The following is a 15,831-nucleotide window of genomic DNA, read 5'->3' on the forward strand; positions in this document are numbered from 1 at the left end:
ATAGTAGTATTTTACAAATACTAGAGAAAAATACATATAATATCTACAAACGGGCATATTGAAAACTTTCTTAACCATAATTCAGAATCCACATTCAATAAAAGAAAAGATTAAAAAAAACCTTGACTACATGAAAATTTTTAAAAATTCTTCTAGAAAAGAACTCATAAACAAGTAAAAAGATAAAAATATTTTCATAGAAAAATAATTAAATCTTTTTAGTATGAGAGATCATTAATAGTGATGAATAGGAAAATGGGCAAGAGATAAGAAAGGTTCATAGAAAAGAATGCAAATAACCTTGACTATCTGGAAATAGGATCAGCCTCACATGTAATAAAGGAAATGCTAACTAAATCTTGACTGGGATAGAATTTCTCGGGAACCAGCAGTTGGCGTAGTGGCTATGTCGCTGGACTCCCACGGAGTCGACCGCGGTTTGCGTCTCGGACCCAGTGACTTAAAACTTACGCTGAATGCGTGTGCGTGCGTGCCCAAAATCCCGAGAGGAGAATAGAGAAGAAGGGATTGTGGCGTGACCATCCACCCGGGGGGTGATTTTTTTTGCTTTCTGTCTCTATGTCTCTCTCTGTCTGGCGAGCACACGCGCCCTATAGCGAAAATCTCTCCAAAAAAAAAAAAAAAAAGAATTTCTCACCTATTAGGTAGAAAGAAATCCAAAAGTTTGAGGTCATTTTGCTAGAGAGGATGTGGGAAAATTGCTCTCACGGGTTGCTGGTGGGAGTGCAGAATGACTCAGGCCTTCTGAAGCGGAGAGCAGTGTGTAGCATAATCACACGTGCACTTCTTCATTAACTAACGATCCCAAAGTTACTCTGCAAAAGTAAAGGTGTCTGCACGAGGCTATTCATTGCAGCATTGTTGATAATAGCACATGGCTAGGAACAGGCTGGTGCCCACCAACAAGAGACTGGATGACTGCATTATGGAGTGTCTACACCATGAAAAACCATGAAGCTATGAAAAGGAAGAGTCCATTCCTCTTTGGTGCTATATTGTGGTCTCCAGAGTATAGTGTTTGGTGTGTGTGTATTTTGTTTATGTTTTTTAAGAATTCAAAGGCTAAACTTAAAAACTTTAAAGGTGGACACCTGTAGCACATGGATCTGTGTGACAGATGAATGACGTAATCGCACTGGAAGGAAGGCAGGGGTTAACCTAGGCAGCTTTGGAAAGCAGGGTTGACCAGATCCTCTAGGGTTAAAGACAAAAGAGCCATAGGTAGGCGCCATGGTCTAGTTAGTAAGTGTGTTCTGACAGTGCTAGGGCTTAGTAGCGCTGACACTACTTCGTGTGTGTATTGTGAGGGAGCAAGTAAATACGTCGTGCAGTAGATAATCAGAGCCGTGTTTCTCATTGTTGGAGAAAGGATTACAAGTAGGCACAGGGGCACAGCTAGAGTAGGCCCTGGAGTGCTGAACTGGGGTCAGAGTATCACTATAAACTCATAGTAATTAAATGTATAAAATTTAAAAATAAATAAATAATATTTAAAAAGACAAAAAAGTACATGGGGCCGGTAGGTAGTGTAGTGGCTAAGGGACTGGACTCCCACATGGTTGAGCATAGTTTGAGTCCCAGACCTGGTGACTTGCCTTCTCCCTTTCTCTCTCTCTCATGAATGCACATGCCTTCTAAGCAACTTAAAAAATAAAAAACAAAATAATTATTTAAAAACCCCATATCTATGTATATACACATGCACACAGAGTCCAGATGGTTAGTATACATATAACATATGCGTATTCATAGTTTTGTGCTGAGAGGGCCTCTGTACAGTGACACCCCAGCAGTAGTAAGTATGCCCAATGCCCAGGTCTAAGTACTAATGCCATTCTCTAATAAAAAGAACTGGGTCCTTGGAAAAATGATTGATTCCAGGACTGAGGTATAAAATATATAAGATGATCCTGGAGCATCTTGTGGTAGTAGAAATGGTAGCATGTGATGGATGGATGGATGAATGGATGGATGGATGGATGAATGGATGGATGGATGGATGGATGGATGGATGGAGGTAGATAGATGGTAAAGAAGAGGAGAGAAGGAGTCCTGTATGTCAGAAGGACATAGGAGCTATCTATCTCGAAAGAGCTCTGAATGGCCAAAACTGAAGCAATTTAAGTAACAAAATAAATAATGAGAGTAATGATTTATAATTCAGAGAATAAAGTAAATATCCATGAGTCCCTACTGACAAAAATGAATGATTGTGTAAATAAACAAGGGAGGGGAGACCACTTCCCTGTAGAATTCCAAAGACTAGATATAAAAGGAATGCAGGATGTAGAAAATCACCATTAGAAGAGCACAGGAAAAAAAAAAAGAAACAAAACACTTAATAGACAGAAATGAAAATTTATGCGTGGATGATAATGTCCATGGTAATGTCTTTGACTTGCTAATATGCACTGTGTGCATGCTGAGAAAAGCCAGGTTGTACAATGCAAAGATGTTCAGTGATTAAATAGAAATAAAACAATTAAAAAGGCCATAGGAATCTAGATTCTGCAGGAGACAGATCCATCAGTGAATGTTTTAGTAGGAAAAGCTTAAGGAAAAAGAACATTTACATGTCCTCAAAGTATCTCCTTCCAAATATTAATTAATTACAAAATATCTCCCTCCAAACATTAAATAATTGCAAAGTATCTCCCTCCGTTAGAGGCACCAGGCTGACACCATGGTAACCAAGCCTCCGAGGTTGACCTCATCGGTAACAAACACAGTGACATCACTCAGTACCTGGTGTGATAGGCCGGAAGGGAAACCTCACCTCGTGGTGGTCTTCAGGAAAGGCCTCGGTCTGTGTCTGTGAAACATCAGACGTATCCAGATGACACGCGTGGTCAAGGCCCTAACCTGTACTACTCCAGACCAACCAGTCCTGACAGCAAGCAAAAACTGAACTGTGACTGGAGGAGAGTGTGGTCAAGGCCCTAACCGGTACTACTCCAGACCGACCAGTCCTGACAACAAGCAAAAACTGAACTGTGACTGGAGGAGAGGACAGACGCAGGACTAAGTGCACTGCAGGCTCCTAGACTGGATGCTGAAACAGTAAAAGGATGCTAATGGAAGAACTGGTGGGGTCTGGAGAAAGCCTGTAGTTTATAGCTTGTACTGATGTTAATTTCTGGGTTTTGATAACTGTGCCATGATTGCATAAGACGTTAACATTAGGGGAGCCTGGGAGAGGGTGATCAGGGACTCTCCGTTCCACTATTTTTGCAACTCTTGTTAAGTCTAAAATTATAAAGTAATTATAACAGAAAAGGGGGTCATTAGTGCAGACAGGGAGGCAGAAAACATAAAGGAAATATCAAGGAGGGGCTACACTATTAGCATCGTGTGCTGTGTAGATTTGACTCTGATAGCATGGAAATACTTTACAAAATAGTGTAAACATTTAGTATAAAATGAAACAAATGATTCTGGGTATCGTATTGATGGCATAACTATTCCAAGAGGAGCTATTTCAGGAGACTGTAAACAGTAATTTGAGTGTACCTCCCTAGTGGAATATAACCTAAGGCCAAAAAGAACTATCAGAAATGTTCTGTTTTCAGTCATCCTGTTGGTGGTGGTAGGGATGATTTTGTTACTGTGAGGCTGTCATTGGTGTTGAGTCAGTACAGTGAAATACAGAAGACATGTTGAATCAGTACAGTGAAATACAGAAAACATGTTTAATTCCTTAAGTTTTTGATGCTACTTGGAAGAAGAAACTCAGTCATGTTTTCAGGGTGCTAGAGAACCTACTCTTTGTTTTAGAAAATGTCAACAACCAAGAATGAAGCAATTATCCTACCCTACAAAACAAAAATGAACAAAGGAAAGTAGGACCAGCCCTGTGGCCTAGTGATTGAGGAACAGAATCCTACATGGCTCCCCACTGGTTCACATCCCAGCCTTGGTGGCCTGAAAAATGCAAGTGTGTGTGTGCACATGTGCTCGCTCGCTCCCTCCCTCCCACTCCCTCTGTCTCTCTGTCCTGCACATGCCCTCCGGCAGAACAAACAAACAAAATACACCCTCTGTCAGCATAGCAGACATTTGGTGAGATGGGTTTCCTATACAAATGTTTCCGCTAACACGTGGAAAATTAGAATTAGAATGACCATTTTGCAGCTTTCCAGTGATGTTCTGGGATCTCCCAATGACCATCAGTCACTGCCCGCATTTCCAGAAAGAGACAAACCACACAGTGCTGTCCCCTCAAGTGCAGAGAACAGCGTCTGTCTGAAGCATTCTAGAAGAAACCCGAGCCTGGCTTCCTTTAATAGAGAGGCATGTTCATTGATTCCATAGTGATGTAGTCAGCAAAATCCAGCGTTGGGAGCTCCGTAAGGCAAACACCCCTACCCAAACGTCCGCAAGGAGCGCATTGGATTAAGGGAGACAGGTCCTGCATGGCTCACTCTGGTTCAAATCCCAGCCCTAGCAGCTTAAAAACTCACTGGGCATATGTAGGTGAGCATCTAAAATCCTAACAGGGTGGAGAAATGGATTGGTAGGAATTGGAGTGTGATCATGCCCTATTGGGGGATGCTCGTCCCCTCTTCCTCTCTCTCTCTCTCTCTCTCTGGTGAGTACTCACACCCACTAGCAATTAGAATGGAATTTTAAATAAATTATTACGTTTTCAAATTATGAGCTCTGTAATTGGACAGACTTTCCTTTGGATGCTGCCTCTATAAATCTATAACCCGCTTAATCTTGAACCATCGGTTAATCTCAATGCTGTCATCCCTGGAGTAGGATAATGACACCTCAGAGGTGCCAAGGACTGTGACAAGCAGTGTATAAGATGCTGAGTGCTTGTGGAGTACCTGGCGAGCCCTTAGTCAATGGCAGCAGCTGAGATTGTCGTGTTGAGGCTTGTCTCATCAGCTCCATGTCTCTGTCTGTGGTAAAACAATGACTCCTCTGCCATTTCAAGTACATACTGTGAAGATTCGCTCTCTGTTAACAAAGTGCACATTGGAATGCCAACTCCTGATGTAAACTTCAACCCTCTCGGTCAGTCAGTGTTTCTGTAAATGCATGCAGTAATGGCCCTCTCCTCCCGAGGCCTCGCTTCCGGCAGACTTCAGCACCTTCAGCAGAGCTGCGGACCCAACGAAAACATTAGACACAAAGCCATGTACTTGACTCTAAATGAGACAGTAGAGCAGCCAGCAAGTGGGCACAGGGTGGTCACCAGTGAAATCACTATTTCAGCTGCTTGGCTGCCACCTGGCCCCAGGAACGCTTTGCAGAGAGCACCTCCTTCCTGAGAGTGTCAGTTGCACAGTTGTCCCAAAATGAGAGAGGCCATCTAGTGCATCTCATCCTTTCATGGGCCAGGGCCTTGCTCAGATCCAGTGCTTGCTAACACGTTGCTTAATGGTACTTAAAAGGAATGTTCTTTTGGTTCATTTATGCATTCATCAAATATTTATCGGGTGTCTACTGTATGTCAGGCTGGAAACACCTAAATGAACTTGGCCAGTTGCTGTAAAAGAATAATTACATGCTGCTCTGAGCCTCTATGTCAGTTACTGGTAAGTGCTTCTAGAAGATACCTTTGGCTCCTGTAAACTGAAGTCCCCCTTGTTCTTTCTTATTGGTGACAATCATGCTTCCTGCCATATGGTTTTACTTGCACTCTTTAGCACTTCCAGAAAGAGGTAGTTAATTCTGTGACACTTCTACTCTGCCTCTTCTCTTCTTGGGGTACAAGATGAATGGCACCCTCACAGGTTCTGCTTTGCACAGATGCATTTCTCGTGGTCAGTTTTGCTTATTTTTTTATATAAACAGAAGAGCAGGAACAGCCATGGTGGTGCAGTGGTGGGGCAGCCCCTGTAATGCTGGAACCATACACAAGACCACAGTTTGGATCTCAGGGTGACTGGAGGGTGTGTGGTGAGGGGGGTTGTGGCTTGATGAGACCCCCTCTCCCCAGTCCCGTTTCTCTCTGTCTCATGAAGGAAATTAAAACTGAATAATAAACTTAAACAATAAGGACAGCGTGACTAGCTAAGATTTGTTGAGCTCTTCCTCGGCTCCAGGACCTATGCGGCATGTGCTCTGTTGTTACCCAGATGTTCCCCTTCCACTGTCAGTCTCTCCATTGCTGGTGCTTCCTCTGCTGCCCACTTGTCCCTTGTCAGGGACAAATGCTGGGCAATGGTGGGAGCAGTGGGAGGAGGCAGAGATTCATTAGAAGCACACAGACGAGAGCACCAGAGCTGATGAGACCTGCACCTCTGAACAGCATACCTGCTACCTCACAAGGGTGTGCAGCCAAGAGCTTTCCACTCCAGCTGTCTTCAGGAGGCCTTGGTACTTGCAAAGAGGTTTCTCTTTGGAGAGTGTATTTGTTGGAGCAACTGATTTCTCAGGGGTGCCCGGTAAATGAGACGTGGCAAAGTATTGCTTGCTTATGTGCATTTGTTTTGTCTTAGCACATTATCCTAGAACTTCTGGGCAATAGTTGATCTTGTAGAAAGTCACTCGGGTGTTCTGTTTTTATTTAGCCAGCAACAGAAACTCCTGAAGAGCCCTCTACCCAGTATCTTCACATCACTGAGGCCGAAGAAGATGTTCAGGGGACACAGGCAGCTGTGGCCGCACTCCAGGACCTGAGATACACCTCTGAGAGTGGTGAGAGAACGCCTCGTCGCCCTTCGACACCGCAGACTGGTCATTGCTGGGCATGCTGAATGAATGAAGTGGGGAATGAGGGAAGCCCGGTAGTTGATCTGTTTCAGAATCTCTGACCTGGCATTCTGACAGCAGAAATCGCCCCACTGTCAGGCACCAGAGTTCGCTGCCTCTTGGGAACATTTTGGAATAGAATCAAGCAAAGATGTGCTTTCTCATGGGGTTTCAAGAGTCCTCCACATCTCACTCTCAGAGAGTTCTCGTGAGAGAAACATGCCTTGCTGTCCTCACACAGAGACAGAGGGTTGCTTTCCATTGTAGAGGGTTGTCAGAGGTCACATTTGTGAGTAGTGAAACTAGTCCTGGAGTCTAGGTCTCCCGACTTCTGGTTGGGGCCTTGTCCCCATGCCGTGCTTCCTCATGGCCATCTGTTCCAGGGCCCACAGGGGCCAGGCAGGCAGCGGCAGTGGGTTCTGCAGTCAGCTGAGTGGCCAAGACTGACATGCAGGGCTGTAGGCCCAGGATCGCTTACTTTCCCAGTTTCCCCCAAAGGCCTGATCTGGACTTTTACATCAAATGTCATGATGCTCAAATGTTAGACCAATTGGAAAAACACACCACTGGGCATCTTCGTGGCAACTGGGGCATTACGCTCAGAAGAGTTCTCTTGGTACTCTTTTCACAATAGGAGCAAGGTGCCAGTTAATGCTAGACGGCGTACATATTTGGGGAACAGAATTCAACAAGTGGGATTAAAAGGGAAGTATTTTTGTGAACATTTGTTTGGTGTGCTGTGATGATACACAGTGATTGAATGTTAAAAAAAAAAAAAAAGAATAAAGAAAAAAACGAGGGACCAGCAGTTGGCATAATGGCTATGTTTCTGAACTCCCATGTTAGTCAACTGCAGTTGAGTCCTAGACCTAGTGGATTAAACTCACACTGGGCACATGTACGTGTGTGCCCAAGATCCCAAGAGGAGAATGGAGGAGATGGAATTGAGGTGTGGTCATCCTCCCTGGGGGGTGATTTCTTGCTTTCTCACTTTCTGTCTCTCTGTCTTTCCAGCGAGCGCACACGCCCTATAGCAAAAGAAAAAAAAAAAAAATAGGAAAGTATTAGGTAAAGTCAAAGTCAAAGGGGATAGGAGGTAAGCACTGGGAAACACAGTTTCTACCTGGCTCCTAAGTGGCCATGCCCCAGGCTGTGAGAAGGCTGCTCACAAAACTCCTAGGGGCCAGTTAGTTTAGGGATGATGAATGGCAGGGCTGTGCTCATTGCCTGCGGAGCTGGAGCCGCAGGATTCCTGAGACAGTGCCTCCACTTCTGCAGAAGGAGAGTCAAGGCCCAGCGTCCCAGCTGAATCTGTGTCCTTCCTTAATGTGCGGTGACGTCAGTGATTGCTCAAGACTTGCAAAATGCAACCTGTCTGAGTTCATCCCCCATGAACGCACGCACACACGCACACGCACTCACATACTCATACAAACATACTCCTTCCAGAGGCCTGCTGATGTTTCCTTCTGACTCTTAGAACACAACTCCAACTTTGCAATGCAGCAGGCCAGGCTTGCTCACCCGCGCTGCCGTTTCGCGCCACCCCACCCTGGCTGGGCTTCACTGGGCAGACCTGGCAGCTGTCAGCGAGGTCTGTGCTTCTCCCCTAGACCCTGCAGTGTTCCCTGGGGTGTGGTCTGGTCCCCTCCTCCTCACTTACCCTCATCTTAGTACTGAACTTCATGTGTCTACCGAAAACTCACCTGACTTTGCTGCACTCACCCCCTGTTGTCCTGTTATAGGACCACAGAATTCAATAAATGGGATTAAGAGGAAAGTATTTTTGTGAAAATTCCAGTTGCTGTAATGATTTTTCTCCATGTCTGTCTCAAGGGTCTGTGAACCCTAGAAAGAGAGGAGGGGGACGGGTTTCTCGACCTCAGTCTGTACTCCCAGTGAGAATAGCAGCTCCTGCTGACAGGGCTTGATAAATGATCACGAAGGGAGTAAATAGATGAGGGGTTAAAGCCACAGTAAGTTTCACAGGTACATCCTAGTTTTTGGATGTTCGGAGTGGGTGCCTACAAGGCACATTTAAATCCCCTTCCCCGACGGATGTGCATGTGTGCGTGTGCGTGTGTGTGTGTGTTGGGAGGTGGTTATGGCTGCGCTTGGGAACATGTGCAAGTCATACCTCAGTCCTAAGCTGGGGTTCCACCCCCTACAGGGAACAAGCGCTGTTTCCCTTCTCTGATCTCTTACTGACTGGCTCATATTGGAACACAGCCCACAGAGAACTGCCCCTGAGGACGTGAATGCTGGCAAAGGCTTCATAATATTATGCTAACATGGAGATCAAGCAGTAATTTCCCCTTTAGTAAATTAATGATCAGGGTCAGGGTGTGTTCAGGAGGGCTGCAGATGGCCAAGCAGATGGTGAGAGCAGGCAGGGTGTACTGAATAGTTGCCCTGATGATATGGACTCCAGTCTCTTGAGATGATTAAAATAGAGCCCCAAGCTTAAGTAGGTTTGGAATTTTAAAGCACAGTAGTCGAATAATTGAGACATCCTTGGATTTTTTGCCCGTAGCTTGTGTAATCTATCTGGCACGTGTTCGTTGACCACCTACCAAGTGCTGGGGGAACTGCCTTGTGTGGTTGAACGTGTTAGCTGGGATCCCCTGGGAGTTCTGCTTTGAGAGGAAGGCTGTGTCACCAAGTTAGGATTCTGAACATCTAGGCCTGAGTTCTGGCTTGGTGATGTAATCCACTCAACTGGCTCTGACAAGTCTGTCTTCCTTTTGGCATGCAAGCGACTAATTGGCAAAAAGGGGCAATATCACAATGCCATTTCTTTGTAGGGTTGCTTAAGATTTGGGCTGTTCTTATGGAACATGCTTTGTAAGCTGTAAAGTATCATGCCAATTATTTCTGTTGTCAAAATGAGCGATGACTGACAACCTGGACATCCTGTGGAGAAGGTGACACCCAGGAGAACAAAGGGGCTGGTTTTGCATTCAGGGCCCCCCATCTCCAGTGGCCTTAATGGTCTTCTGTTTGCCTTTTTCTCGCAAGGTGACCGACTTGACCCCACAGCTGTGAACATCCTCCAGCAGATCATTGAGCTGGGCACCGAGACCCACGATGCCACTGCTGTTGCCTCGGTGGTTGCCATGGCACCAGGGACAGTGACTGTGGTGAAGCAGGTAAGGATACTCTTCCAAATACCCACCACTCCTCACACCCTCACGTTCTGTCTTTCCCTTAGGTTTTTGAGTCTTTAACTTCCCTGAGACAGTATTTGGAATGAAATTGGTTGAGTCTCGTGCATTTTCTTAATTCTTCTAATTATTATGGGATTGCATCTTTAGAAGCTCTGTGGTGTGTGTGCGTATGTGTGTAAGGTTATTTGAGGAAGAGATATAGTATATTTTAATAATATTCTGGAACTTTTCACTTGTTTCGAAGACTCCCAGAGTGAAAATGAGCATGATATGCACATATTTAAACACATCTCTGGTGAAAAGCAGCCCTTAATGCCTGAGGTCCCACTACTGAAAAGAACCATGGGAAGTGTGGAGACAGCCAAAGAGGTCAGGAGAGTTTCCAAATGGACTGGCCTTTCTGAATAGTAAACGGTACCTGGTCAGACCAATACAGGATGCTGAGCTGATGGGAAGAGAACGACCAGTTTTGGAATAAAGGTTGCTCTAGTAAATGAATAGTTATACCGTTTAGCTCACTTCTGTTTTCAGCAGACGGTTTATCATCTACTAAACTCAGTATGTTTGATAATTATTATCTACTTTATTATCTACCATCTTTATTATCTACTTACACCTATTTCTTTACCTATTATTTCCTTCTTTGTTTTAGGAAAGATTTAAGCTGGCTTGCACGATACCTTAAAAACAGAAAACATTCCTACCAACAGTATGAAAGGGTTCCTTTTTCATGCATACTTTGGAAAGCCATAGTGTTTGCTACAGAGATGTGTAATGGTGAAATTAAAAAATATATATACATCAAAACACCAAAAAAAAAACCCACCAGAAAACAAAAACAATAAACACATCAGAATCAGGGAAATATATAATTTAGAATCAGCCCAAGTTCAAAGGAAAAAGTTGAAATGCAGACCATAGAATACCATTATCAACTCATTGAAGAAGTATTTATTTAATTTTTTTTGAGAGAGAGACTTTTGCTATAGTGCACGTGTGCTTATCAGAGAGAGAGAGAGAGACATAAAGTGAGAAATCACCTGCCTGGGGATGGCCACACTACAGACACTGTAGTCCCTTCTCCATTCTCCTCTTGGTATTTTAGGCATGCATGCACACAGTTTCGGCGTGAGTTTTAAGCTGCTGGGTCTGGGACTTGAACTGTCGTCGACCACTTGAAAGTCTAGCGATACAATGATTATGCCATCTGCTCGTCCCAGAAGTATTTATTTAGTGCCTGCTATTGTTAGGCAGTGTTCCAGCTTCTGGGGTTCCAGGAGAACTAGTGTCTGTGATGGGGGGGGTCACTTCCCTATGGAGTATGTCTACTATAAACAGTAGGACAATATGAAGGATGTCAAAAGGTGAGCAAATGCAGAGGATAAAAGAAATTATGATGGGATGGGGTGTGGACCATGGAGTGCAGACTGAGAATGTGTGAAAGGGCTATTAAGGACAGTGTTGCTGACATTTGAGGGGCGACCTGGAAGAGCCATGTGCTATGACAGCTATTCAAATTGGATTATAACTTTGGCACTAAATTTTATACCATAAAACAAGAAGAAAATGGAGACAAGCTAATTTAGGAAAGGGCTAAGTGTTGCTCGGCACTCACAGTTGTGCAGTGCAGCTCTCATGTAGGACCCTGATGGGGTGTCCCTGGTGGCCTGCCCTTGGTGCTTGGAGGTGGATGGGCTGGTGCCATCTCCGTGGCCCTATCCCGAGTGTGCCAGGCCACAGTGCAACGTGAAATGCACTGAGGGGATCAGTACATGCAGTTCTGCTCTGGATTTCTCAGTACATAGGTAAGGCCTCGCATAGTTAGGTTTGTGTTCGGTTGTGTTCTCAGTCCCTTCACCGTGGTGTGGTCTATCTCAGGAAGGTCTTGGACGGAAGGTGGACATGAGGCAATTGGGCGTTTCGGCCTGCAGTGCCTGATACTCTATTGGTTGAGAACAGACTCACACTGTTCTAGGCTAAAGACCCGTTAGCTTTCCTTGGTATTTAATATGTTGCTTGTAGTTACCCAGACTGTCTTGGAAATAAATCTCTCCTGAAACTCCACACTTGCACCTTGACCTGCAGAGTCCTGAGTTTGACTTGGTGTTTTAGGAAGGCCTTGTTGGGAGAGTATCAGGACAACTTCGGATGTTCATCCCTGTCAAATCCTTCAGAGGATGCGGAAAGGTGCTGTCAACAGTGATTTGTGTCTCCCTCGGAACTGGATTGACTTGCTGCTACTCAGGAACATGATGTATTGAGCATTGCAGGCAATGCAGTGGTACACAGGTCGCGAGGCTCAGGACACAGCTCAGATACGCTCCGAACCATTAGACTGACAGCACGACAAGGGATGAGGCAGATAAGCATCCGGTACAACTGTGTAAACAAGCCAAGGTGTTTGCAGGAGGAGAAAACAGTGCATCCTTCAGAGAATCATTTTTATTGCAAACACAGGGCTAAGCATGGCGCTGTGGAACAGTCTTGAGAAATGGCACTTGGAAAAGTGCCCCAGGAAGGTGCATGTCCTTGTCATTATCTTGTCTGCCTGGCCTAGCACTGAGCTCATGGAGGCTGCTCATAAATGATGGCTCAGAGAGTGGACAGGTAGATTGATGGGCAGGCAGACATTAAATGCTCCTACAGCAGAGAGATTGCAGTGGTCCAGGCTCTCCTAGAAGGAGGACTGTCCTATCACTCAGTCATCCTATCATTTAAATTAAAATATAGCTGTTTTATTAGAAAAATTGATTGTGGTTTTTTTCTTTTAATTAAACTCGGGCTTAGGATTTTTCAGATGGGAAATTATATTGCTTCATGACTGAGCTGAAATGTGTTAGACCTGTTAGCAGGCAGTAGTGCCCCCTGGGGCCAGACAGTGGTACATCAGTAAAACGCTGTGCTCTGCGAGGCTGACCCAGTGGGAAGGTTCTGGATTTGTGTCCCGAGACCTCCCTGAGTACACTGGGCATGTATGTGCCCGTGTTCGGGGGCTGGCTAGAGTCTGGGTGGATGGCAGTGCCAAGACCTTGTTGGAAGTGCTCTCTCTCTTTCTGTCTATTTCGCTTACTGAAGAAAAGAAAGAACTTTCCAAAAAGAAGTCATTTCCCTCTTGTTCAACATGTAGGCAGCAGCTTGGTATAGGGACCTCCTCTTGCTGCGCCCAGGGCGGTGTGCCGAGCTGTTGCTCAGTGCACGTGTATTGGGTAGGATGGACTGCACTGGGGTCTGTGTTTACATTTTCCAGCCATCTCCCGTCAGTCCACACTAGAGAGAAACAGGAAGAACGCCGCGCCGTGAAGGACATGATGTGCGTTGCGAAACAGACGAATGCACTTACTGTTGGGTGGCATAGTTCGAGGTTTTTTTTTTTATAGTTTCCTGTTTTATGTGCATCTTCCATGGGGCCAAAAATGATTTCTAGGTTGCTGGATATTTAAAAATGTCAGGATATTTTCCATATAAACAACTAATTTAGGTATGTGCTTGGTTGGTCATTTTATTTTTTATGACCTGTTAATGTAATTGGAAATAATCTTACATAGCAGAATTCGTCAATAAGAATTGAACGATTAACCCTAAATCTTTTTGTGTTTTTGATCCTGGAATGAAAAAAAATGCCAGGCTTGTGGGTAGGCTGACAGTGTTTGGACCTGAGAAAAAGAGCCAAGAAAAAGCTGTTTGTTTCTTGGTTTGTTCTCTTTTTTTTTTTTTTCCAAGAGACATGGAAGAGATCTGGCCCATAATTTAGTCCATTTGTATTCTCTGTTGGATGTAGAAATCTGTCCTCAATGAGCCCCCGTCACGTCTTCCTTTTCTCAGATGTCAGAATTAAAAATAGATCCGTGAAGACTGACCGTTTTGAAATGCTTAGAAAGAAAGTCGCGTGCCCCTCACCAGCGTGGCAGGAGTCTGATCATGTTGAACGCAGCTAAGTGTCCTTTTTAAAAAAATTAAACCAAGCAGCTTTCATTAAATAAATTGTTTTAGTTTCTTCCTTCCTTCCTTTCTTGCTCTTTTTTTTGGTTGTTGTTGTTAAATCTTGCTTTAGGACTTTATGAGGAGGAAATTCATGTGATTAATAAAACTGCCTAAGTAGGTCATACGTAAAAAGCCATCAGCGCAGGAAATACTATCATGAGCATCTTTGAGTCAAAATTAACTATTTATAGGAAAAGAAAGGCTTGAAATTTAATGGTGACAGTTGTCACTGCTGGCCGATGGCGAGGTCACTCTCTGCTGTTGTGCCAGCAACAGCCTTTGCCTGGCCCCGGTCGGCCCACTGAGTGCCAGCACTCCACTGCAGACCGCAGTCATGCTGCCCTCCCTGGGAGCCAACACCCCAGCGGTGACCGTCACTGGCAGCACTCCGTGGGCAGGCCTGGGTCTCTGCCCAGTGGGAGCATCTTGCCTGTGGCCCAGGGCGTGGCTGCCCCTAGTCCAAGCAGTGAGGGGCCCCACGTCCACTGCCTGCCCTCTCCTGGTTCTCTTCAGAGCCCCTCAGGGCTGCCCCTCTCTCTTCTGTTCCTTGTTCTCTTGGGATGTGCCGGAAGCTGCCAAGCTGTCTCCGGTGCCTCGGTGACAGGGAACACCAGGAAGGCACTTCTTCATCTTTTAAGGAGCAGTTTTCCCAGAATGCATGCGCCTGCCCCTGCCCGCACAGCCCCCCAGCCTCCAGCCTGCCATGCAGCAGAATTGTGCTGCCATAATCTCATTCAAAATCCCACAGGCTGACTGCTGATTTTTTTTTTTTTTTTAAGATAGGAATACCAGCTTACACAAGTCTGCCCGCCTCTGCCAGCTGCTCCACAGGCCCTTGGTCCCCTGCGGGTGGGCCCCTGGGTGGTTGGCACTGGCGGCTGAGGAGTGGAGGAAGTGTCCATCCTGAGGTAGAGAGCGAGGAGCGCCCACTCTGTGGGCTGAGCATGCAGCACTGGGCGGAGAGGACTCAGAACCAGTTTGCGCTGGAAGGCGCACTGGTCACCAGCCAGCAGTGGGGTTGCTCTTTGTCTCGTTATTTTTGCGTGGAGATGCAGTGACCTGTTTGCAAGGAGGTGTGCATCCTGACCGTCCTGTTTGAATTGGAGGCCCAGGACAGTCTGGTCGCCTGAACCCTTTACTCTCTGTCCCTCTGCCCCAGGGCATCCGCTGGGAGATAGGGAGGCTCCCTGCAGAAGGGACTTCAGTGCAGCCTCAGGCTTGAGGGAAGCCTGTGCCTGCGACCCACCTGGAATGGGGCGCCCAGAGCTGGGTCCTGCCCTCTGGGAGCAGAGGCCGAAGAGGCCTACGACAGAGGAAGGGGGAGCAGCCTCTGGAAGTGACTTCTGTGAGGCTTCAAAATATTTCTTTTTTAAAAGCAAGCACCCTGTCTTATTAATTTAATAGAAATTCACAGTAAGAGACTTGACAGAAACCACCGTTGACTCAATGTAGTCTTCTAAAACTCTCTAAGGGTCGTGACATTGGAGACACTAGCCATGTGGATTGTTCTAAAGTGGGAGTGGGTGGAGATGGCTCCCCTTATCTAGCCGTAAAAAATCCCTTAAAGGGTGGCAATCCTTTAAGCTCAAGTAACTGATAGATTCATGCCACTTTTCCTTTCCTTGGCCTGCAGGGGCACTTTTCTATTTCCGCTCTGAAGAAATCTCTCCCTGACTTCAGCGCAGCCCAGAAGGTGGAGATAATAGGGAGTCACCGGCAAGCGTCTCTTACTTTTCTTTCCATTCGCTGCTCCCCTCGAAGCCTCATTCAGCTTCATTTCATGTTGCCTCTGTGTGTGTGTGTGTGTGTGTGTGTGTGTGATAACATTAGCAAAACGGATTTTATTCTGTTGCACCACGATGAAGCCCTAGCGTCTTCAGCATTTTCAGTTGTATTCTTTACTTTCCCATTGCCTTTTTGTTTGGGGGGGAGGGTCATTGTTATGGTTTATCTAAGG

At 45.6% G+C, this 15,831-nt stretch overlaps 1 protein-coding gene across 1 annotated transcript in view; it reads left to right on the plus strand.

Moving 5' to 3' along the window:
• ZFAT (zinc finger and AT-hook domain containing) overlaps positions 1-15,831 on the plus strand; it is a 217,737-nt gene that overhangs the window by 180,908 nt on the left and 20,998 nt on the right. Inside the window, exons 14-15 of the mRNA XM_006155514.3 lie at positions 6,546-6,672; positions 9,745-9,875. Of these exons, the coding sequence (XP_006155576.1) occupies positions 6,546-6,672; positions 9,745-9,875 (258 nt within the window). The remainder of the gene's footprint in view (positions 1-6,545; positions 6,673-9,744; positions 9,876-15,831) is intronic.

This window comes from Tupaia chinensis, unplaced genomic scaffold (assembly GCF_000334495.1).
Source record: "Tupaia chinensis unplaced genomic scaffold, TupChi_1.0 Scaffold000459_1, whole genome shotgun sequence".
Lineage (NCBI taxonomy): Eukaryota > Metazoa > Chordata > Mammalia > Scandentia > Tupaiidae > Tupaia > Tupaia belangeri.